The following is a 26043-nucleotide window of genomic DNA, read 5'->3' as shown; positions in this document are numbered from 1 at the left end:
TGATAATATACCAGCTTAAAAAACATTTAATAAAGCTGGTCTCTCAAACATTATAGCATAGCCCAGTCTACCTTAAACATGCAGAACACCTACACTACACTAGCATGGGCAAAACCATGCAACAGGCTATTACTGATGGGTCTTTTATAAACACACTGAGCACAAAAACATAAACATAATATATCCAAAAGGCGAGCAACAGGGGCCATTATAGAGTATGGTTTGTTCACTGCTGAGATCACGTGTTATCTAGGAGCTGGTTCACTGTGACAACCGGTATTATTGGGCACATTAGATTACATATGAACCCGGGGAAAGACCAATACCCAAAATCTGAAAAATAAGTTCTTCTGATTATATACTTATTGCTTTACTACTCCCATGCAGGAAAATGTCACAAGTAGAACCCTCGGGTGTCTGTCGGGGGCCACCCACAGCTCTAGAATATGGAACTTCGGACAAAGCATTTGAGAGAATTGTCAGGGAATTAGCTTATAATGAGGGCCTGGGAGTTAGATCCCTGCTAGGCAGACAGATGGTGGGGGGGAGGCCACAGATAATAAAGATGGTAAACTTTCAGTGGTGCGGGAGAATTATCTGTATTCTGTCAATCATATTTTAATAAAACGCTGATTGGCCAGGCAGGCAGTATAGGCAGGAAAGCCAGACAGGAAGTAGGGGTGGAGCAAAGAGACTGGGAGTATTCTGGAAGCAGAAGCTCTCTCTCAGCCACTCCTGCGCAGACCACCGAAGAGGCAACATGTAAGCTGTCACACTGAGAAAGGTACTGAGCCCATGTGGCTAACATAGATAAGGATAATGGGGTAATATATGTTATAAGAGTTAACAAGAAGCCTGACCTAATGGGCCAATCAGTTTATAACCTTATGGAGTCCTGTGTGTAATTTTTCTTTGTTGCTTGCCGGCTGTTGGGGTACTGGGGAGGACAGAAACCCCAACAAGCCAGCCCTCATACTACATATGGCGCCCAGACGTGGATAACTGAATCCACAGAAAGCCTGAGAAAGCTTAGAAAAGAATAGAGTAAAGCATGGCTTCTTGGTGGCAGCAATTTCTCAGGTCTACTTTGCTTGCTAGAGGCAAGCAAGCGCTCTCATCTGAGAGAGGCTTCCTGACTCAGCTTTAGCTGCAAAACCTTGCAGCTCTTTAAAGAGGTCCTGCCACAAAATACTTAAATGTTGTTGATGACAAGCTGAACGCATTCTTTTCAGTTTTCAGCTGTAGCAGGAGAAAAGCTGTGCTGTTTTAAAATGCCGGCTATCTGGGCTGTCCTGCCAGAGCAAACTCTGACTCTTTCAGGCAGGCAGTCCGACTGAGTGTGGTCTGTGAGCAGAATGCTGCAGCTTGCTTGCTGGCAAAGGACCTTGAAACGCCATAGAGTTGTGGCAGTGAACACAGCTCTGGCTGGTACCTCAGCCTTGAGGCTGAAAAGCTAAGGAATGAGCTGGATCTAGTCGTCAAAGCCACAGCTCTCCATATTGCTTAGTAAATTAAAGACTCATATGGTCAGAAAAAGAAAAACATACAGTAAAGAGAGATTCAAAGTGGAAGAAAACCTCTAAATGGTTTACAGTGTGTATATGCAGGCTAAAAGTTAAAATTCTTAAAGTTAAAAGGAAAGAAAGAGAGTAGTTGGGTGTGGTGGTACACACCTTTAATCCCAATGGCTGGGAGGCAGAGGCATATTGACCTCTGTGACTTCAAGGGGTAGAGGTAGATTGACCTCTGTGACCTCAAGGTGTGGTAGTACACGCCTTTAATCCCAATGCCTGGGAGGCAGAGACAGATCTCTGTGAGTTCAAGGTGTGGTAGCATACACCTTTAATCCCAGCACTGGGGAGGCAGAGACAGGAGGATCTCTGTGAGTTCAAAGACAGCCTGGTCTACAGTGTTATTCCAGGACAAAGATATACAAAGATCCTGTCTCAAAAAGTAAAAGTAAAAATAAAAGAAATAGAGGTTAAAATAAAGCCACATAAAGATGGAAAATGCACAGAGAATCTTCATACTGTATGCTTTTATGCTCTCTTTAAATTGTTTGATTGCTGAGGAAGGAGCAACAACTGCTAAAAGACTTTTGTTTATAAATGCTGCTGAACTAACCCAAGATAGGAATTTTGAAAATACCTTGGCTTCAAAACTGAAGTCAAAAGGTATGTTACTTTGGAGAAGAGATTTTGCTTTTGTTTCCACAGAAAACGAGAGACTCTGGATTTATTCAGAGTTAAGAATAATCACCTTTGACCAAGGGAGGCCACCTGAAAAATCTCCGATAGGAACAGATGGCCCAGATGACAGAGGTCTACATCCAGAACTGATCCAAGACTGCTGCCTGAGATGATCGAGACTCACAGGATACTCCAGTCATGACTTGATTATAACTCTAAATTTTCTTTAGGTCCCCTTAAGACTATCAGCGCCCCCAACCAGCAGGAAGTAGCCTGAAATACTACGCCCACATTCCCAACAAATGGATTATGGGTATTTTCCTTTGTTTAAAAAAAAAAAAGAGGGAAATGGTGCGGGAGAATTATCTGTATTCTGTCAATCATATTTTAATAAAACGCTGATTGGCCAGGCAGGCAGTATAGGCAGGAAAGCCAGACAGGAAGTAGGGGTGGAGCAAAGAGACTGGGAGTATTCTGGAAGCAGAAGCTCTCTCTCAGCCACTCCTGCGCAGACCACCGAAGAGGCAACATGTAAGCTGTCACACTGAGAAAGGTACTGAGCCCATGTGGCTAACATAGATAAGGATAATGGGGTAATATATGTTATAAGAGTTAACAAGAAGCCTGACCTAATGGGCCAATCAGTTTATAACCTTATGGAGTCCTGTGTGTAATTTTTCTTTGTTGCTTGCCAGCTGTTGGGGTACTGGGAAGGACAGAAACCCCAACAAGCCAGCCCTCATACTACATTTCAGCTTCTTCTGCACCTTCCTACCTGGGATGAGACAAGGCCTGGTGGCTTGAGCAAGCCTGGGCATCTCTCTCCCACAAAGAGAACACAGTTGCCAGTAGATGCTGTTTACAAGTTCAAGGCCCGGCCAGGCCAGGGTTACCCAAAGTTGTGGGCCTATCAGCTTCCCTGTCTTTAAACTGACCAAATTAAGAGAAGAGGAGCCAACTCCAGCCACCACAGACTCTTAAAATCCCCAGCCCTCAACGAGGGACTGGAGCTCAGCTTCATGGGTCCCTGCTCTTCTTGGCAGAGGCCCCTTTTCTGTGTGCCTTGCTGTGGATGTGTTCTTTTTCACCGCTAATAGAAGTTGGTTTTCATCTGTTGATTCTGCCTGCTGTGTCTGAGATCCTGCCTGCTGCTATCTGTTGTGCTCGAGATTCGTCCCCCTGCCTTGCAATTCTTTAACTGGCAGAGAAAACACTCAATCCAGACCCCAGATGGTAACAATGGCGTTATTTTTTGAGAGGTTAATATTCATCCTCAAAGCTGTAGGTCAAACAGTCATTTCAGGTGCTCCCCTGCTGTCAAGGCTCAGAGCTCTCTCCATTTCTGTTGTAGATTTAAAAACAAACTAACTCCCAGAAACACCCCAGGTGGCTTCTGGGTAGGGAAAGTCAGTTTTTTTTTTTTTTTTTTTTTTTTTTTTTTTTTTTTTTTTTTTGCTCTAGAGGATGACCCCATATCCATGACTATATGAGTGGTACAAATTGGTTTGGGATAAGAAGTTAGGTGGCTTTTGGGAGTAGAGGGTAGATCTGGGAGGAGCTGGGGGAAGGGTCAGAGTTTAATATGATAAACCAAGAAAGAAAGGAAGGAAGGAAGGAAGGAAGGACAGAAAGAAAGTAAGAAAGAAAGAAAGACAGAAAGAAAGAAGAAAGAAAGAAAGAAAGAAAGAAAGAAAGAAAGAAAGGAAGAAAGAAAGAAAGAAAGAGAAGGAAGGAAAGAAAGAGACAGACACACATCAGGGCTGGTAGAATAACTGCCTAATTAGCATGCATGAAGCCTTGAGTTATTTACCCAGCATTGCAAAGCAAAGAAACAAACATTCCCCCCCCCCCAAGGGACAAAATAACCAGCTGAGGGGTGCATGTTTAACTCTGGGGATGATTTGAATGTTTCTAGTCTTCTAAGAGCAAAGGTGTTGGAAGCCAGCCGGCTTCTGCAAAAGCCTCCATCTACACACCCTGGGGTAAGCAATTGGGCTGGTATGGGAAGAAGCCATATCAGTACTCATTCTGCCGCCCAAGAATTATGGTGGAATGTTTCTTTTATTCATGAATTATTATTTTCTACATAATTTTTCAATCAGAAAATAGTGTTTTATTTTTTAAGATAGGCTTTAAAAAGATTTTTAAAAATTACGTTTTAAAAATTTATGTGTCTGTGTGTGGTATGTCATGTGAGTGCAGGTTCCTTAGGTCAGAAGAGGGTGTCCCGTGCTGTGGAGCTGGGGTCACAGGTGGGTGTGCATCACCAGTGTAGGTGCTGGAAGCCAGCCATCCTCTGCAAAAGCAATACATAGTCCCAATTGCCGAGCCGTCTCGCCAGCTCAAAAGTCAACATTTTAAGTAAAATTTATACTTATCAGTCTAGAGAGATGGGCAGCAGGTCAGAGTGCTTGCTGCTCTTGCAGCAGACCGGAGTTCAGTTCCTAGTACCCACATGGATGGCTCACAATAGCCTATGACTCTAAGTCCGCTGACTCTGATATCCTCTTCTTGTTTCCGTGGGTACCGGCACGCTCAAGCATGCTTGCACACAAATACACATGCACACATTCAAATGAATAAACACTAAAACTAAATCATTTTAAAGGAGCTAGGCATGACCATATGTACCTGTAACCCCAGGACAAGGGGCAGGGGGTGTGGAGACTCAGGCATGACTGAGGTTGCTGGACAGCCTACATGGCAAACAGTGAGTTCTGAGTTCAGGAAAAGAGAGACTATGTCTCGGGGGAAAGGTGGGTGTAGGGGGAGAGGGATAGCGGAAGACACCTGAAGTCTTACTCTGGCCTCCACACAGGTACACATGGGTGCATGCACACTTGCACACACACATGCACCACACACAACAAACATGTGCTCTCACACATGCACATGTGTGCACACACACACACAAAGACAAAAAGTTTTAAAATTTTAGAGGCTTTCCCCTCTTTCTACATTAGTCTGAAATTCTGTTTTCTACGAGCTATACTCATTAGGAGGAATTAAGTTCAAGGCCAGAAGTGGCTTAATTATCTAGCCTGCCTGTTAAGAGTGATTAGTTTAGGACATCTTTTTAAACATAATTCATCCTTTTATCATGAGTGTGTCCTCTTCGAAAATGACTACTAATTAGGTCACAGTCACATAGTGTCCTGGCTGATGGAGTGAAGAGGAAGTTCAGAATTGTTGCTGCAAAATATGGCAGTGCCAAACTCTCACAAGGCTCTCTCCGCTGCAGATCCAACAGCCCTTGCTATATGGGGAATTTTTTCATTTAGTATTTATTTATTTTTAGATTGTTTTCATACAATAGATTTTGTTCATGTTCTTCTTCTCCTGCAGTGCTTCAAAGGTCCTCCCTACCTCCCTAGCTACCCAACTTTATTCTCTTCTCATTTTTTCTCTCTCTCTCTCTCTCAAAAAAAAAAAAAAAAACCACCACCAAGGATGAAAATCAAAACAAATAAAAACTAATACAACAGAAATTACCAAAATCAAACGCAAAGCACACGCAGGAGCACAGGCAGTCCATTCATGTTGTCACCTGCTCCTGGACATGAGACCTGCCTGGAGTGTGACTGATTTCCCCAGGCCAGGCCATCAGAGAAAGCTGATTTCCCCTGTCCTGGCAGGTATCAATTGCACATAGCTTCTCGTTTAGGGTGGGACTGTGTCTGCTTCCCCTTCTTAGGGCTGAGATTTCATCTGGCTGAAACCTATGCAGGTCTGATGCACACATCATTGTCTCTGTGAATACGTGTGTGAATCAGTCCTGCTATGTCTGGAAGACACTTTTTCCATTGAGTCCGTCACCCACCACCTCTGGCCCTTGTGACCTTCCACCTCCTCTTCTGGATGGATCCCTAAGCCTTGAGGGGAGGGGCCGATCAAGACATTCTGTTTATGCTGAGTGCCCCAAAGACTCTCACTCTCTGCACATTGTCCGCTCGTGGGTTTCTGTGCTAACTGCAATTTTCTGCGAGAAGAAGTTTCTCTGATGTGGGTTAAGCGATGCTGTAATCGGCATCCTAGCCTAGCGTGGCAGCTGTTGGTCCCTAGGACAGAACGGCTCTGTGGGTCACCGAGTCACAGATGAATGGAGATGTCCTCGAAGGAAGGGCTGAAAGGGGCAGTGAAGAAAAACTAGGGGGGCCCTGGGTCCAAGCCAAGAGGCCAAGCCCTGAGGGGATGGAGGTGGGCTGGAAGGAGGCTATAGGAATTTTGAAAAAACCCAGGCTGCCTTCCATCCTGTGGCTAAGATTTGCTTGTGCAGCACACTTTACCTGCTCATTTCAGTATTTATTCATTTATTTTTATACGCAGGCTTTTCCTTTGGGATTGTAAAGTAGTCAACGTTGGGTAAAATGAAAATCTAATCAATTTCCCCAAGTTTTTTTTTTTTTTTTTTTTGTTTCCTCAGCATTGAGCTTCCTTAACCTAGCAGAAAGGACTAAACATTTTGGCCTGGTTTGAGATCTCCAGACCCAGGAAGCAGAATGGCACATTTCCAACCATGTGACAGGTTTTCTTTTGCCAAGAGAGCCTTGACACTCTTGGAAATGAATGCATTGCTTATCACTACTACTCACTTTTTCCTCTTCTTTATTTTATTTTATTTTTGGTTTTTTGAGAAAGGGTTTCTCTGTGGCTTTGGAGTTTGTCCTGGAACTAGCTCTTGTAGAACAGGCTGGCCTCGAACTCACAGAGGTCTGCCTGCCTCTGCCTCCTGAGTGCTGGGATTAAAGGTGTGCGCCACCACTGCCTGGCTCTTCCTCTGCTTTATTTGCTGATCTTTTTATCTATATGTAAGCTCTTCTACACAAGGATTCCTCTGAGACATGACATCGTACCTACCACAGAGGTTCAGAAATACAGGACACTGCACGGCAGGAAGGGGGAATTGGGGGTTCACACTGCATGTTGGCTAAGAGCATGAGCCCTGCAAGTCAGACAAACCATGGATCTAGTCTGAGACCCCAGTTTCCTCTTCTTTGCCTGGGGTATAATGATGGGAAACCATGAAAATTTAGCTATATAGTCCACATAAATTGAGCAGAACAGGACTTGGTCTGTACTGTGCAGTTGAGAAAGGCTTTTCATGAAAAGTGAAGAGGCTCAGGAAGAGACCAGAGAGTCCTTACTCCATATTCTAAAGTCTTAGAATTATTTCCTATGTGAGCATTTTTTCTTAAGAAATTTACAATGTTTTAAAAAATAACACATACTTCTCAAAGGAGAGTATACACACATACACACACATGAAAACATATGTACATACTCGTACACATCTGTGAAAGATGAACAATCTATTATTCTAGGTAGTTTACTGACCTGACCTTCTGAAGCTTAAAGTTACGCTACATGGCTAAAAATGTGCTGTGTTCTTTCAAGATAAGTAGGGAAACCTCTGGCCTATTTCATAACTGTAAAAGTGTCTCTGCTCAACTCTTACAAGAAACCTATTAATTGTTATCTTGGATAAAGAGCCTAGCATGTCTCGGGTTTGAGAGGAAGAAAATGTCCCCTAAGCTAAGAAAGTTCTATGATGCTCTTGGCCTCTTGACAAGGGTGGAAGGTTGAAAACTTAAAACTTAGGCATTTTTTCTAAAGCCAGGCTCTCATTTGCTTGTTTATTTATTTGTGTGCAGATGTGGGAGGTAACACATGTGTGTGTGTGGTATGTGTGGGAATGTGTATGTAGATGTGTGTTTGAATGCATATGGGCATGCACATGTGTGTGTATGCCTGTGGAGGCCCGAGGTTGATGTGGGGAGGTTTTCTCTATCACTCTTCCACCTTATTCATCAAGACAGGGTTTCAGTCAAACTCAGAGCTCATTGACACTGGCAAGTCTTGCTAGCCAGCTTGCTTTGGGGATTCTTTGTCTCTGCTTCCCGAAACACAAGTTGTCATGTCTATCTGGCATGCACATGACTTCTGGGCTTTCAACTTCCATCTTCCCAGTTGTGTGGAGAGCCCTTTCTCAGGTTACTTCACCTCAGTTTTTGAGACAGGGTCTCTCATTGAATTTGAAGCGTATCTTTTTGGTTAGGCGGGCTGACCACTGACCTCCGGGGCTGAGGTCACAGGCATCTGTAGCTGTGCTTGGCTTTTACACAGGTATTTGAGGATCCAAACTCAGGTCCTCTTGTTTGCAAAGGGAGAGAGCAGACCCTCTCACCCACCGAGTCATCTCCCTAGCTCAGAAATATTTCTTACAAAGGAAAAAAGCCTCTGCTAGGAGAGTTTAGCAGTTTAAAAGCAAGGATGTGACATCAAAGTATGTGGTCAGAGTGTTCAGAGTTTTGTAAAGTGAAAACCTCAAGCTGTATTGTGAAAAAGAAACAAATGATTGGTAACCATCTCTGAAGAAGAAGGATGAGCGGACTGGGAACATATCTCAGCGACAGAGCGCTTGCTGAATGAGTACAAGACCCTGGGTTTACTGCTCGGCACTCGAGAAAAGAGATGAACATCTATCAACACAACGTTAGGTTTCAATCAAGAAAGATCATCACGGATTCAAATTACCTGTTTTAAATTGTACCATTTCAAAAGCCCATTTTAAGCGCTTAATCCAAACAAATCTCAAGAGGGAAAAATCTTGCCTTCAGATCAGCATGACATATTTTAAAAAACAAATGTCCTGTTCAAATCACCACCTCTCAAATTGTCTCTAGGATCTGAATTATTACTCTTGTTACAGAAAAATTAATTTGTAATTAAATAAATATTTAAGAGAATGGGAAAGAAGCATCTTTTTCACGAAACTGCGAATACATGATGACTCTTTGACATTGTGGGGCAGAGAAAGGAGCAGTGTGCATCTCCATCTCAAATGTGGAACTCAAACCATTCACGTGAGCTCACGGGTGCAACTCCAGGCTCAGGATGGCTCCATCTTGAGGGCAGGCACCGGATAGAGCCTCCTCATGTGGAGAAACCTGATGGGATGGAGGAGCATTTGCAGTCTGGACACATCACTGAGCCCAGGCCTGTCACATGGAACTGGCTCTCACTGCCGGGCTTCTCATTGTTTCTATGGCTCACTGAGGAGTTATGAAACCTGGAACAGATCCACATTCTCAAAACTGTTACAGATTAAAGCAGCCAGTGTCCACACACTCATGTACTGTTACAGCTCTTACCATGCTCCTTCTAGGAAAGGGAAGGAATTAAGACCATTTACACCCTCCCTCGAATTTCAGGTCAGTAATACACTGTTCGCAGAATAGAACAATTAGAAATCACGATCACTCTCACATGTTCCAAGCAGCTGACTTTGCAAAAGAGGAAAACAAACAACCACCGCCTCCCCTGCCACTGACACCCTCCCCTCCTCCAACATAAAACGAAAGTAAAGCAAAACATTGCAGAGCATCTTGAAACTCTCCAAACGTGGCAAACTGGAACCCTCTGGGGTGCTGTAACCCTGGCTTTCTGGGGCAAGCTTGCACCCACCCCTGCCCAACAGACACTTACATCATACCCACTGTTCCGGATGCCACGCCGGGGTCGCTCCCGTGTGACCAGAAGGTCCATCTCGGTTTCCCCTGGACTTGGGCTGTTCAGAGACTGCCGGCTTCGGTAGACAGAGTTCTTCATCTGTTGCCTGAAGGAAATCCAGCAACTGTTATGATGCAGCAAATGTCCCAACAGATGGAATTCTCCACCGATCCAAACCTACAGGCAACCGGTGGAGGCTGTGGATTGGTCTCACCATCTCAGAACTGATGGTACTCAGTCTTTGGCTGTCCCAGGAAGGGGAGAACGAGCCCCCCCTCCCCAGACGCTCAAGATGCTATAACTATTTGGCTGAATTACGTGTTCTTTCATATCAAATTAGGCAATGACAATCAATCGGACCAGTGCAACCTCATCTAAAATTCTGCTGATGGCAAGGCCAAGGGTTCTCTGTTGACCTTCGAGGACAGCTAGCATTGCAGAACAAGCTTGCCTTTGCTGACTTTGTTGACTCAGCAGCCTCTTGTTTCGTCTTCATCTTTTAGATTTCAGGTGTGGACACCTATAATGTGTTATAAATGAAGCCTCTATAGAATGGTCCGCTTTTAATGCCATGATTGTTGATCAATTTCTTTTCTATAGTTACCATGTAGGTTCTCTCCTTGGCGAAGACAATAAGACTGGAGGCAACTTGGGTCATATTCAGCTAGCCAGCAAACCAGTCACCAATTTTTTAATTAAAAAATATTATTCATTTTTTTTTTTTACCGAGTGCCTAGTATGTGCTAAGTACCTGGAAACTGAGCATCCATGATCCTGGTATTTCTACTGTTTGTATCCCGATGAGGGAGACAATTGACATGCTAACTTCAGAGTGATTAGTGTTATTAGTAAAAATAAGGAGGGTTGTGGAGGTGGCTTACTCAGTAAAGTGTTTGTCTTGCTAATATGAGGACCTGTGTTCAACACCCAGAATATTCAATAATAATAATAATAACAATAACAATAATAATAAACCAAGTGTAGTGGAATAGACTTGTAATCTCAGCACTGGGGAGGAAGAGACAGGAGGATTCCTGGGGTTCCCTATTTGTCAGGCTAGCCTATTTGACAAGTTCCAAGACAATGAGAGACCTTGTCTTAACAAACAGTGGGTGAAGGACGATACCCAAAGGCACATACGTGTGCATGCACACACACACACACACACACACACACACACACACACACACACAGATGAAAAAAATAAGAAGCTGAAGAGTCAAGGAGGTGACCCTTTATCTGAGTTCTAAATAGATCCAGCCCTGAAGTGAGCAAGGAGCTCCCTAGGCTCAGGTAGCCGGAGTTCGTTCAAGGTGTCAACTCAGCTGCTTCTCAAAGTTTCAGACATTTGCCACCATCTTGTATCTGTTTGTCATCGGAGGACATTGTCAGAGGGGACAGAAAATAGCCACATAAAGAGAATGCTGAAATGCTTCCCCCCACCACAAGTGGCAACTTTTATTAGCAGGAGTGAGAGCCATTAAGCACAGTTGACTTCTATGGGATTCCGCAGAATGACAAGGGGCATAAAAGACAGCAAAATAACGTATGCCTCCAGACCATCTTCAAAATAACATATGCCTCCAGACCATCTTCAAAGAACCCCTAGGCATTACCTATTAGATGTTTTAGTTCAAGGATTCTAGATATTCATGTTTGGAGGTAAAGATCTGGTACATGCGTGCACATGCACACGTGTGTGCACGCGCGAGCACACACACACAATTTTATGAACACAGTAAGGTGCTTATAGCATTCAGTCACACACAATCCAGCAAGAACTTAAAGTCAAGGCTCCACCCCAGCACTCAGCCATGAACACAGCAGACGCTCTTAGACCTCTGTCACCACCAGGAAACACACTGATTTTAAGAGAATCTGTACTTTTTCCAGCCTTGGCCTATGATTCTTACTCTCTTGGTAAGTGTAGCATGGTGCTTCTTGGGGGCTACCTTTCCTGCAGGGGTAGGTGTTGATTCAGATTGTTCTACCTCAAGATCATGTCCCTATGTCCTTGTGATTGGCCAGGGGGTGGGCACATGACTTATATTGGGTCCAATGAGACTGAGTCTCAGAGCTATAGCCAGGACAACTAAGAGAAAGGGACTCTTATATTTGAGGGACACAAACCTGCAGTTTCTGACAGCTGGGTTTTTGTCTGCATGAGGTTTTAGCCTGCCTCCAAAAGAGGCTGGGAAAGAGGGAAGAGATAGCAAAACCACAATCAGTAAGGTTCCCTTGATCTAGCCAGACGAAAGGTCTGGTCTTGCACTAATGCTTGGTACTACAGTCCCTTTTGTTTAACCAGTTTTTGCTGGACTCTGTTGTCAGTAATCAAAAGGATCCTGGCTCATACAGTGGCTTACAACCTCACATCATAAACTGTACCCCCCGGTTGTCTGCAACTAGCGGCATCCTTTAGGAAAGGAGCCCGGACACAGCAGGCTGATAAGGCCGAATACATTCAGAGTGACTCAGACCTTAGAGCAGACCCCAAAGAATTCAAATTCTTAACTCAATTACAACTATATTTTTGAAAAATATCATACTTTATAGCTACTCAGTCACTGTCAATTAGCCCATTTAAAAAAGATTTGCTAATAAGAACAGGGTGGAATAAGCAGGCAGATTAGCAGTTGGCAGTAGGCTATTTCATAAGTATTAGATATATCCTAGTAAGGAACATGAATATGTTAAAAACTTAGACACTAGCCAGGCAGTGGTGGCACACACTTTTAATCCCAGCACTCGGGAGGCAGAGGCAGGCGGATCTCTACGAGTTTGAGGCCAGCCTGATCTACAAGAGCTAGTTCCAGGACAGGCTCCAAAGCTACAGAGAAACCTTGTCTCAACTAACAAACAAACAAACAAAAAGTTTAGACACTGGAGTACCCACTGGTTTATTCCGCTAAAGCACTGCATTTTGATAGCTAACATTTTTTCTTTATTTTTTATTTTTAACAATGTTAGGGATTGAACCCAAGGTCTTGCACATCTTAGACAACTGTTACTTTGCTTTGCGCCTCCTCCATAGTTTGCTATGCAAACCGAAAGACTGTTATTTAACATGTTTCAATGACCAGACTTCCAATGTGGATGTCTGCCTGGTGTGTGATTGTCTACCTGGTGATAAATCAGGCTGTCCTGTAAAGAGATGCTTATTTTAATCAATCGATTCTACTAGGCACACTTGTTCTTATTTTGCTATAATTTATAACATGTCAATTTGAGGGGATTTTGCTCCTCTGACAATAATGCTGGGTGGGTTATGATGTGCTTGACTTGAACCCTTAAGATCTTTTACCTCCCAATAGAGTTTAAGAAAGCAGTTTCAAACCATTTATTCTATGGAGCCCTGGGGTTCTGTAGAGATAGCCTAAGCTGCTGAGCAGGAGGATGGTGGGCTCTGTCAGAGCAATTCTGAAGAGATTGCTGAATGGGTCACTGCCTTGTGTTGGCTCCATAGATGCATGACCCTTGAGGGTTTGAATGCAGATGGTTTATTTTCAAGGTGATTCTAGAAACTACCAGCCAGGGAGTGGAGAGCTAAGGAAAGGATGTATGAAAGTCAACAGAGGTAAATAAAGAGTTGACTCATAGTTAGGGTGCCTGGGGCTCAGACGCACCGGGAAAGGGTGGGGGATGGTGTTTTAATTATTACTGTTCCACGGCAAGAGATGCCTACCATTGAAAAGACAGTTTACTCTGGCCTTGAGGGGGACAAGGGAGGGACACACAGGGACCAGGCTGGTCGGAAGGCAGAGGGAAAGTAAGCAAAAGCCTTTAAATCGTGGCTTCTGAGAGACGCAGTGGGCAAAGCAGGGAAGCAGCTGTTGGATGGTTATGGAAGACTCCAGAAGCACAAGGGTGGTCTTCATTTGTCGAGTGCTTGGCTCTTGGCTCTTGACTGGGGAGGGTGGATCCTGGCCTAGCACGAGAGCCCCGGGAGCCATGTAAAGGATGTGGTTGAGGTATGGGATTCCGACTGGAAGACACACTTGCAGGTGCCTTTTGTCACCAGACATTGGGTAATCTTAGGCGAGGTGATTTCTCCCCTGCTCCCTGTATTAGTATCAAACATAGAAACCAGAAACTATGGCTAGTACCACAGCGTTACTGACACCCCAGAACCCCTTGCCAGGGCACTGACCTATCGGTTCTAGTCTGGTGTCGGCTGAGGATGCACCACAGCACATTAGCTACACAGCATTTTTGGTTTCTGCAAGAAATCCCAGAAGAAGGGGTTACAAAGGCTGCAGACAGCCGGCGTTAAGGTGGCTGAGCACATAAATCCGACCACAGACAGCATGTGCCTCAGACAGGCTGTCTGCTTTATGTCTCCACAAGAGAGCACAATGTAAAATTTTAACCAACTTTAGGGGAAAAAAGGACTTTGAAAAGTACTTTGAAAGATTTAGTGATCAGTTAACATTAGAATCTCAGTTTTGCTTCTTTTTGTTGTTTCTTTGCTCTGAAGTTAACGATGCCCCTGCACACCAGACAATGACTGCTTCACAGTGCCCTGTTCTAGCTGGGTGGCTCACGGCCGACTTTCTGAGGGTTGTGCTGTGAATAGCAATTGGCAGGCAACTCCAACCCTTGACAACAGCTAAACAGCACGCGGCCATCTGGAGCCACACCCCCGGGCCGCAGCTCTAAGGCCCGCCTTTTCTGTTAGGCCACTCTGCAGCTCTTATCTTTCCGGTCTCTCTCCTGCCTCGCCCAAACCCCTCTAGCTCATGGCTGTCTTTTATCCTTAAGTAGCGAACACTTGAATGATTTTTCGGATCCTTTTTAGTGCTATAGAGACAATGAATCATTTCTTCAATGAATACCTGCTGAGAGATAACTACACACACACATACACACACACACACACAGCAGCAGCAGCAGCAGCAGGCCCATCATGGAACCTTAGGCAGCCAGCCTGAACTTATGTTGAAGAGTCTAGACACAGCTCCCAGGGAAAAGCTTTGAAAAAAAAAATTCCTTGAAAGTGTTGTTGTCTCTCCGGTGACTCTCAGGCAAGGAAGCCATGAAGAAGAGCCCCCACCTTGGTCCGCCAGAGAGCCCTGAAGCAGAGTCCTCAAAAGCAAAGTGCAAAATAAAATTGCTACCAGCCTCCTTGCCAAATCCATATCTTTTCTTTCCCTCCTCCCACAGCTATTGACATGGTGACATGTGCCTCGTGAACCCTGTCACGCTGTGATTTTATGTCTTTGGTTTGTCATTCTAGTCGGGCAAGCCTGACAAATGGGGCCCTGGCTTAGATCGCCCCCCTTTTCTCTTTACTGAATATACATTATGTTGGTTCAGTTTATTCCTAGTTCCCAACTTGGTTTCGTTGCTTTTACCCAATTCTGTTGAAATGGTATTGTTGTAATTTTTTTTTCTGCTTTTAAAGCAAATACCGTTCAGGCCAGGGTCTGCCTTGCTGCTTCTGGTGTGTGGAGCATGCACCTGCCGTGGCTTCATGGTAGCTGGAGTATCAGCATGCCCAAAGTCAGGGGATCATCAAGGAAACCGCACCCTGGGAAGAGGCAGTCTCAAATTAGGGAAGTGCTGCAGGCAGGCAAGAAAGGAAGAGAGGTGGACATGCCAAGCTTTGCTATGCTTCCCCTCACTGCCCACTAGGGGAGGTCACTGCCTAGCCAGCCACAGAGCTTGGAGACAGCTGTCATGCTTTGAATGTTTTCCTTTTCTAAAATTCACATTAAAATTTGGTTGCTCCTGGAAGCTTCATTCCTATGGTTAACTTTCATAGAGCTGGAAGGGTCTACAGACACTGGGGGAGGGGTCACCATCAGTCTTAGCCGGCTGGGAACACTCAAGGTACGATAATGACTGACCTGCCAAGATATGTGCACTGGCACAACAGTGGCAAAAATGGCATGAGAGGAACCAAACACACACATACACACACACACACACACACACACACACACACACACACACACACACACATTGGATTTAAAGCCCATTGCATAAAATGGGCCCCAAGTCTGGTGTCTTTAACTGTGCCAAAAACCCGTGGCTGCTTAGTCCCAGCTCCTACAGGGAGAACCTTGTACTATTACTCTGATAAATGGACATAGAAATAAATTAATCCCTGAGTTCTTTTAAAAACTATTCTCACCACTTTCTTTTTATGTGTTCGAGTGTTCTACTGTGTGTATGTGTATCACATTCATGCCTGGTGCCCACAGAGGCCAGAGGGCATTAGAGCCCTTGAATCTGGAGTTACAGATGAGGGTGAACAGCTGTACGAGTACTGTGACCCAACCTCAGGCGCCCTGGGAGAGCAGCAAGGGCTCTCAGCTACTAAGCTCTCTCCCCATCCCAGAGTCATGAGCTCTTATTTTCAGACTCATGGATTAGTACATCACTCAGAAATCCTCCGAGAAGCTTCTCTTCAAAGACCAACAACCAGTCAGCATGCAGAGAAAAGAGACTGCAGAGTGCTCATCTCTAAACGGTGCATCTACACCACACCAAGTTCCCTCAGTGAGTAGGAGGAGGTGGGAAGATGCTAAGAGTCAGAGGTAGCAGGTATCTGTAGCAAAGTGATATTTGCTAGACATGACAGTGCAAGTCACACACATGAACTCACAAACACCATGCCTGCAGGCATAAGACCTGTACTGGATCAAACCAGCCAAAATCCCAGAATGGGAGAGGCTCATAAAGTCCCACCCCTAGCTAATGGGAGAGGGCGAGTCACTTCTCTTCAGGGATGCAGGCTACCCATGCTCCCATAGATGGTTCCACGCCCATACACACACAGGTTGCACTAAATGGACTTAGAGAATACTAAATTTAAAAAAAAAAGAAAGAAAAAGAGAGCACAGAGGTTCAAATGAAAAGGGGGGATGGCAATGAGTTAGAGAAAAAGAAATGGATGGTGGTTTGGATCCAATTGTACTACATGCATGAATGAATAAGAAGAAAATATTTAATTAAAATTTATTGCTGTTTTATCAGTGTTAGGATGCAGAACCTTTGGTCAGTGATGGGGCCACAGAGACTCATGGGGGCACATCATTGATATGGTTTGAATGAGATTAGTCTCATAAGCTTATACATTTGATTGTTTGGTACCAGTAGGTGGAACTGTTGGGGAAGGATGAGGAGGCGTGGCCCTGTTGGAGTGGGTGTGGCCTTGTTGGAGGCAGTGTGTTACTAGGAGTGGACTTTGAAGTTTCAAAAGCCCATGCCAGGCCCAGGCTCTCTCTTTTTGTTTGCTTGTTGTTGACAGATCAGACATAAAGCACCACAGCTACTGTTCCGACACTGTGCCGGCCTGCTTCCTGCCATGATGATCATGGGCTAACTCTCTAAAACTCTAAGCAAGTCCCCAGCTACATCCTTCCTTTTAGAAACTGTCTTGGTCATGGTGTCTTGTCCCAGCAATAGAACAGTGACTAACACAAAGCGCACTGTAGAAGAGTGAGTTCAGCCCGCATCTTCCTCCTTGCCCTCCCATCCTCCACCATGTGCTAACGCCTTTACCAGATTCTGGCACCTTGGTCTTGAATTTCCTAGCCAGCAAAATTGTTAGAAAATGAACTCCAGCTGATTATAAGTTGCCAGATCTCAGGTATTTTGTTACAGAAGCGAAGAACCGGTAGGGAGACAGCAATTCAAACCACTTGGCCTAGCTCGACCTCAGTGGGCCAGACCCCATTGAAGCTACAGCAGCTCACGCTGCACGCCCCTCAGGTTTGTGGTCACACTTTTTGGGGGTTCCTCTTTTTCTTTTCTCAGAGCTGAAGTTCCATCCAGCATCCGCCACGTTGACTACTGTCTGATACTCAACAGCTGACGACAAGTGTCAGATAACTAAGCAGATCTGTGAATGAATGAGACGAGCTGGCCCGGAGTGCTGAGTCTCACTGTGGCAGGCACTGACTAAAGCTGCAGGGAAGGGTGAGGCATGGAATTTGCCTTCCTGGGCAGGGACCACTCACATAATTGAACAATGCAATGCCCCTTGATCTGGAATTGCATCACTAGGCAGGCGATAATTACATTTCACCCAGCTCTGAAATAGCCACAGCTTGAAAGTATCATTAAACTAAAGGACAAGTGGGGTTGTCTGCCCCAGATTTTTTTTTTTTATACCAGCTTCAATTTGACCCTCCTTCAGACTCATTATTGAGCACATGCGTGTGGGGCCCAGATCAAAAGCTTGCAAAGATCAAAGTCCCAAGGTGAGATCAAGGGAGCATGGGTACAATGCCCAAGGTGCCCTCATCCCACATGTGATGTGGGGATACAAAGTATGCCATCTACCTGTTTTTAGACTCTGCGAAGGGAGGACACACTTCTGGGTCTGGGTCCAAAACATGCTCCACTTCCTTTGGAGCTTTCTCATACATCTTCTTCCTTTCTGTCAGGCCTTTGCTTGTTTCCACGGCGGGGAAGTCGTAATACCCCTTTCTCTTAGCTTTCAGGCGCAGTTTGTTCCGGTAATGCTCGATGTCTGATTTCTGCTTCAGAGCCTTGTTCACCTTGGAGGAGAGAGAGAGAGGGAGAAGGGAGTCTCAGGACCACACCGAGTCAGCATGGCAGTGGACAAAGAAGCTTTTTTCTCTAAGGTCAGCTGACCAAAAAGACCAAAAGTGAAGTAGGGGGAGTAGTGAATTTTGTGGATATTGTGACCAGATGTAAAAGCCCCTCATCTATCACTGTCATATAAAATGGGTCTGGCACTCAATGAATTAACTTGCATCCTTGCTTCCCACATCTGCCCTGACCGCTGAAGTCCTATGCCTGACTGTATACCCTTAGCTAAGAGCCTTTACTGTCTCGGTCCTTACTCTGCCTGTACCAGGTGGTTCCTCAGTGTGGGAGTGCTGCGGAAGTATCTTCTGCTGCTGCTTCAGCATCTTCCGCTGCTGCTTCAGCCAATAGTCGCCGAAGCACGAGCTTACAGTGCTGTGGAAGCGTCTTCAGCTCTGCTCCATCAGCCAATAGCCGCTGAAATACCAGCCCACTGGGGCGTGGTATATTTCTCTTTAAAAGAAGAGCGGCAAGTTCGGCTCTGCCTCTTGGTTCTGGCGCTTGGTTCCGGCTCCTGCTCCAGCGACTAGGCTCCCTTCCTGACGGTTTATGGTGTATGTAAGTTTTACCCCCCAAAATAAATAACCCCTTACAACACAATTGGTGTGGGATTGATTCGCCATTATGGGAGCCCAGCTGCCTGGCTAGATCTTGGTGCCCTGAGTCCAGCTCTAGTACTGAATAGCCTCTGGCTTCCTCTGTCTACTAAGTTGGGGCTCTCTGGATGAGTCTCAAAGTGGGTTGGGACGGATGTGGCAGGAAAGCAGAACAAATGGTCTGTTCTAGGGGCTTTTCCATACAATCCTCTTGCTCAGGAGAGGTAGTTCTGTAAACCTATGACTTTTTTTTTTTTTTTTAAGAGAGAGAGAGATCACTATGAAAGTTTGTGTGGCTGAATGTCTGACGCTTCCTTTAAAGTAACCTTTACAAGAATTCCCTGTAATTCATAAAAGGGAAACTTGGCCTTGGGTTACCCTTCTCCCTCACTTATGTGTAAATCAGCCATCCCTAAGGGAAGGGAGAAGAATTACAGTGCAATCTATGCCAAGCTCTGCGAGACAGCAAATTAGAGAGAGATGCCAGCAAGGCCCATTCCTTTGACTGCCCAAATGTAGCATGGATCCATTTCTGAATGAGGGTCCACATGTGTTCTCATGTGACAGGGAGCTGGGTCTGGAAAGAGGGATCTGTCCAGATTTCAGAGTCTGTTTGTATGGTGTTCATATCATTAGGCTGGGACAAAAAGACCCAGGTATGGTGGCCATAATGAGAGCCTTAACTAGGAAAACAATAGTTAACAGTGCATTAGTGCCAACTCCAGAGGCTTGTGTGTGGATAAGGGGAGGGGACACAGAACTGTACCTCAGGGAAGGTTACAGAACTAAGGGGCAGAAAGGACACATTGTGATCAATTAATTCTTTCTCATTGAAAAAGGAATAATAATAAAACAAAATATTAGTAATGACAACAAAGAGTTTGTTTCCGTGTTAGTCACTGTGCGAAGCGCTTTCTGGATAGCGGCCCATTGTGCAGATGGGGATGTGAGGCATGAAGGACTCTCCTCACTACTCACTTGCCTAGACAGAGACAGCAAGTGGACAAGCTGGAACTTACCTCTGGCAAGACAGCTCTTGAGGCCACACTTTCTAAGTACAACGCTGTTTCTTGGGACGGACTTGGGTATAAGTTAGGAGAGGAAAGATGCGCTCTTCAAGAGTCAGGGCAACTGAACTGAACATCAACGTGTCCTTGAGCCAGCCCCCACCCGCCTCAGGCTTCAGTTTCTGACTGAAAATACAGAAGCTGGGGTACAAGTGTTGCTGATGTGTGTGACGGAACCTCAGCCCATCACAGTGTAAGGCCAGTCCAGCCTTTCTGCTCAGAAAAGAGGCCCTTCCTGCGGCACACATACAGGTGCACACAGCACGGCCATGAATATCCTGGCCGTGGGAAAGAAGCCCGGTGTGTATTTGTGACGCCCAGATCTACAGGGCTGTGGCAGGTCCCCTGGAGTGAGTGTGATAAGAAAGAAGCTTTAGGCCTTGCCAATCTCCCAACTGCTTCAGGAGACAATAGCAGGGTAGAAATGAAATGAACAACCAACCCCATGCTTTAGCATCAGGGAAAGCTGTGTGTATACACATGTGTGCATACATGTATAACATAAATACGCACAAGTGACCCCATGTAAACATTTGTAGAGATTCATACATGTGTGCATACATGTATAACATAAATGCGCACAAGTGACCCCACGTGAACATTTGTAGAGATTCATACATGTGTTCATACATGTATAACATAAATACGCACAAGTGACCCCACGTGAACATTTGTAGAGATTCATACATGTGTGCATACATGTATAACATAAATACGCACAAGTGACCCCACGTGAACATTTGTAGAGATTCATACATGTGTGCATACATGTATAACATAAATACGCACAAGTGACCCCATGTAAACATTTGTAGAGATTCATACATGTGTGCATACATGTATAACATAAATACGCACAAGTGACCCCATGTAAACATTTGTAGAGATTCATACATGTGTGCATACATGTATAACATAAATACGCACAAGTGACCCCATGTGAACATTTGTAGAGATTCATCCATGTGTGCATACATGTATAACATAAATACGCACAAGTGACCCCACGTGAACATTTGTAAAGATTCATAAACACTTTTTTAGCTCATTGATAATTCTACCGCTGAAGGAAGATAGAGGAATGTTTTCAACCCAATTTCCTGTTCTTTGTGCAAGTTAACTCTCTTCTCCCTTACGTATTGATCGACCATCTATTATCTCTAATTTTCTTTGATAAACTCTCTCACAGATGTGACAGATGTTTTAAATCTCATCACAGATTCAACCAGACTAGTTGCTCGATGAGCCCCAGGGTCCACCTGTCTGTCCCCCAGTGCTAGAATGACGGACAGCACTGGTGTGCTTTTCAGTGGGTACTGGTCTCGGGCTTTCATGACAAGCACTTCACCAATTCAGCAGCTCTCCAGGAAAGTTGATTGACATTGACACCACACAGAAAGCAACCATGGGGCTATTTCGAGCTTGCTAATAGAAATCGATGTCATTCCAGAGTCTCTAGTGGCCAGCTCCCTGCCCAAACGACAGTGCGTTCTCATTTCCTCTCAGCTCACCCTCCTCCTATTACCCCAACAACATGGATCTAATGGGTGCTGAGACGTACAGGAGTGCAGTATCGAGAGGCTGCAGACTGCACTCAGGAAGGTGGGGAAAGGAGGCCCTCTGATGCCTGCTTCTCTAATCACCAGGTTGTGAAGGTTTGCTCTGAGCTTTTCACTGCAGGTGGAAAATGCTATGAACAAACTCACTCTGGACGATTTGTATTTCATATCATTGAGGCCTGGTGCACGCAGGGGTACAAACGGCCCCTACAGCCTGAGGCCGGACACAAGCTGCATGCCACATGCTGAGGGGCCACTGAAATCCCCGTGCTCCAGCTGGACTCTCCACGCAGGTTACGGGTGCTCACCTCACCATTGAGTGCCGCCGAGGACTCCTGGCCCCTGTCTGAGCTCTGCACTACGGGCAGAGCGGATGGTTTGATGGCAATGAGCTGTACGGATCCAGAGGACGTGTCAAAGGGATCTGCCGGTGCCTTGCCGGCACTGTCGAAGAGACCCGCTCCCTCCTCTTCATCACTTGCTGTCACTAAAGGCAGGCAGAACACATGGGTTTTAGGATGTAGGGAACTGCAGAACTGGAACATGAGGCATTTCGAGATGCAGAGACAACAGTATGTGGCTCTGCCCATGGCTGGATTCTGCTCATGGTTTACCTTTACATTTAAGGGCTGGTGGTTTTGATCTTAGTCATTCTGACTGGTGTAAGGTGGTATCTCAGAGTCGTTTTGATTTGCATTTCCCTGATGGCTAAGGATGTTGGACACACCAATATTAGCTTATGCTGGAGAAGATGCGGAGCAAGGGGGAACACTCCTCTAACACTGGTGGTAATGCAAACTTGTACAGCCTCTTTGGAAATCAGTATGGCGGTTTCTCAGAAAATCAGGAATCATCCTACCTCAGGATCCAGCAATACCACTCTTGGACATACATGCAAAGGATGCTCAACCATACTATAAGGATATTTGTTCAATTATGTTTATAGCAGCATTATTTGTAATATCCAGAACCTGGAAACAACCTATGGGCCTCTCAACTGAAGAATGGATAAAGAAAATGTGGTTCATTTACCCAATGGAGTTCTAGTCAGCAGTAAAAAACAATGACATCTTGAAATTTGTATGCAAATGGGTAGAACTAGAAGAAACTATCCTGAGTGAGGTAACCCTGGCCCAGAAAGATGAGCATAGTATGTACCCACTCAAAGGTGAATACTAGCTGTAAAGTAAAGAATCAGGGGTCTATAGTCCATGACCCCAGAGAAGTTAAGTAACAAGGAGAACCTTAAGAGAAACATACATAGATCCCCTGGGGAAGGGGAAATAGACAAGATCTCCTGAGAAAATTGGGAGCATGGGGGTGGAGGGAGAAGGGAAGGTGGAAGGGGAGGAGAGACAAGAAGGGGAGGGGGAGGAGAACTAGAGGGAATGGGATGGTCAAGATTGAGAAATGACAGAGGCAGAGAACAAGGAAAGAGATATCTTGACTGAGGGAGCCTTTAAGGGGCTAGCAAGAAACCTGGCACTAGAGAAATTGCCAGGAATCCACAGGGATGACCCCAGTTAAGACCTTAAGCAATAGTGGAGAGGGTGCCTGAACTGGCCTTGCCCTGTAGTCAGAGTGATGACTATCTTAAATGTCACCATAGAACCTTCATCTAGCCTCTGTTGGAAACAGAGGCAGAGACCAGCAGTGGAGCACTGGGCTGAACTCCCAAAGTCCAGTTGAAGAGTGGGAGGAGTGAGAATATGAGCAAAGAGGTCAAGACCATGATGGGGATCCGCACTGAAACAGCTTACCCGAGCTAATGACAGCCTTCCAACTCCAGCCTGACAGTGAGAGAACCATCATAGGACCAAACTAGGCCCTCTGGATGTGGGTGACAGTTGTATGGCTGGGGCAGACTGTTGGGACCACTGACAGTGAGACCAGGATTTATCCCTACTGCTTGTTCTGGCTTTTCGGAAGCCAGTCTCTCTGGAGGGATACCTTGCTCAGCCTAGATATAGGGGGAGGACCTTGATCCTGCCTCAAAGCAATGTGCTAGACTTTACTGACTCCCCATGGGAAGCCTTAGCCTCTCTGAGGAGTGGATGGGGTTAGGATAGGAAGTGGGAAGGGGGGTGGGAAGGTGGAGGGAGCAGAAGGAGCAGGAGGAGGGGAGGGAGTGGGAAATGGATTTGGCATGTAAAATGAGAAAAGATAGTTTTTAAAAAATAAATTAAAAATATATATAAGAAAATTTTAAGATCTGTACTATTTATCCAGTTGTTGTCTTATCAGTGGGTAAGAAAGGATTGTCAAGGTTGCACTTAAACAGAAAGAAAAGAATTTTTTCCAAATGAGGACAGAACACACTTGAAAACAATTAAAAAGCAAATTTGTTCTCTATGTTTATAGAAATGAGAAAAGTAAATTTTCCAAGCTTCGCATCTAGCCCTCAGTCTGGTCGCGGCCACAATAACAGCCGTTGGTCTGGTCTCTGCTGACGAAGCGGTCGCATTTTGCGCAACGTTAAACGACAAGTTTCCCAGGTCGTTAGCTGCACGCCCTGCTTCGGTTGCTCTGCTTCTCCTTCTGAAGGCTGGTCCTCAAACAACTTAGCTTTCTCATTTTTTTACTTGTGTATGACAAAAGAAGGCTGTGAAAAAGCCACCAGAGAGACCAGCGCAGAGAAACAGACAACTCCTCTCATTACACAGACTCGTTGCCTCCTACGCATGGGCGAATTAATTCTCCCATCTGACAAACCATTCTGCAGTGACGGCTGCAAGACACAAGTTGGCTTCGTGCTTCCATAACTAAACTGACAGAAGTTGCATCAAGTCCAGCCGTATCTAGCCGATTTACTTGTTTTTTAAACGGCATTCTCATGAAGTAGGCATAAGAACGATCGTAAGACAAATTAGGCCTGTTTAAGCAACTGAATTAGTAGGCAACTTGGAAGCAAAATAGGTATTGCATAAAATATGAATGTAGCATAAGCGTGTTCTTCTTTCCTCCTACCTGCTCAAGAGACTTGAGATGTTATTTAAATTATCAAGAAATATAGGTTGTAGATCATTCTGTCAATTACAATTCTGTCAGATTAAACCAAGGAAGTAGTAAGATGACTTATAGACTAACCATGGGTCATAACTGAACATTTTAAAGGTTTCGTAGATTGGTTTGCAAATACCAGGTCACTAAGTTGCCACTGAGAGAGGGACATTTCTATCAGAAGTGTCACTAGATGCATATGCATTTTTACAGGGTGGTTTTACTATGTAATATGCGCTTGGCCACCTTCAGCAGCCACTTCCTGGTCAGCTGCTGCAAAGGCCTTCCGTAGCAGCAGGTATCCAAGATGCTCCCATCCTTACTACCTGGTACAAATACCTACAGTGATAGCGCTGAGCTCTGCCAGCAAGAGAGAAATGGCAGTCACATTAACAACAGTGCATTGCGTCCACGCCTGAGTTAGAAAATAACATGATGGCTTCCACCTGGTTCTCTCTTGAGTCACTTATTCAGAAAAACCGCTGACCACGTTCTGAGGCTCTTCGAGCAGTCCTGTGGACACATGTGGCAGCCTCCTACCAGCAGACACGGAAATGAGCCATCTTTTTGTCACTATAGTCCAAGTCAATGTGACTGTGATTGTATGCCACACCCCAGGTCAGAACACCCTTGCCAGCCGCTAGTAAGTTTCTGGCCCACAGACATTATACAAAAATGATAATACGGACTGTCATTTTAGGTCTCTAGTTTGTGGGTAACTCAAAATAGCTTCAAGAAGTCCCTGAAACCGACCAGATTCACTAGGCTTCTCTCAAGCGAGAGTAAACAGTAAGACCGCGGAGAGTCGCTCTCAGACAAGTTAAGCTGCAAAGACTTGAAGGCCAGGCGGGCTGCCTGGAGGAAGCAGAAACCAGTGGAGCTGCCTGGCAGTTAGAGTCACTTAGCAGGGATAGTCTTCAGCTGCTGAGCTGCCTGCAGGCTGTGCAGTGAGCTCCGGGTCCCCTGCTTTGTGAGCTGCCACCTGTGCTGTAGTGGGCTTTGGTGATGCAGCTGTCTGGGGGTCCTTTCTGTTCCTGTAATAAACCCCTCACCCATATTCCTTTTAGTACCCTCCCTTCCTAGATATAATATTGCATTTGGTTTAGAAGTTCAAGTACCTGTACTTGTTAAGAAAAGCATCTTACTTGTTTTTATTTGTTTTTTTATTGAAGCAGGTATTCTCACGACAATCCTCCTGCCTCAGCGTCTCGAGTGCTGAGATTACAGGCGTGAGTCACCACACCTGCCATCATGCTGGGTTTTTGTTTTGTTTTGTTTCTTTCAAAAGCCTACCTGTTATACGCAACCTTCTCACTTAGATTTAAACATCTTCGTGAAATGGGCTCTAAAATTATCTTGCAGCTAGGCTAATTAACGAGACCACGGGAACCACAAAAACCTATGCCAGCCATTTTGCTGGCAGAACAGCGTGTTTTCCTCTTCAAGTTCATATGCTCACCAGAGAACAAGAGTTGAAGCCATAACTGCAATAAGCCTGGCAGAAAACAAGAACAGTCTGTACATTAACAGTTATTAATTAACCTTAGCTGCCCTGGCTCTA

The 26043-nt window shown here is 45.1% G+C and overlaps 1 protein-coding gene across 6 annotated transcripts in view; it reads right to left on the bottom strand.

The window, feature by feature from the left end:
• Kiaa1549l (KIAA1549 like) overlaps positions 1-26043 on the bottom strand; it is a 273927-nt gene that overhangs the window by 42385 nt on the left and 205499 nt on the right. For all 6 annotated transcript variants that reach the window (XM_085696701.2, XM_085696702.2, XM_085696703.2 and 3 more), the window contains 3 exons: positions 21791-21969; positions 17991-18208; positions 9675-9804 (listed from right to left, as the gene is read on the bottom strand). In XM_085696701.2, the coding sequence (XP_085552827.2) occupies positions 9675-9804; positions 17991-18208; positions 21791-21969 (527 nt within the window). The remainder of the gene's footprint in view (positions 1-9674; positions 9805-17990; positions 18209-21790; positions 21970-26043) is intronic.

This window comes from Myodes glareolus, chromosome 10, assembly GCF_982192425.1.
Source record: "Myodes glareolus chromosome 10, mMyoGla1.1, whole genome shotgun sequence".
Lineage (NCBI taxonomy): Eukaryota > Metazoa > Chordata > Mammalia > Rodentia > Cricetidae > Myodes > Myodes glareolus.
Note: the sequence above shows the minus strand (reverse complement) of the source record. Positions and strands in the feature narration are given on the sequence as shown.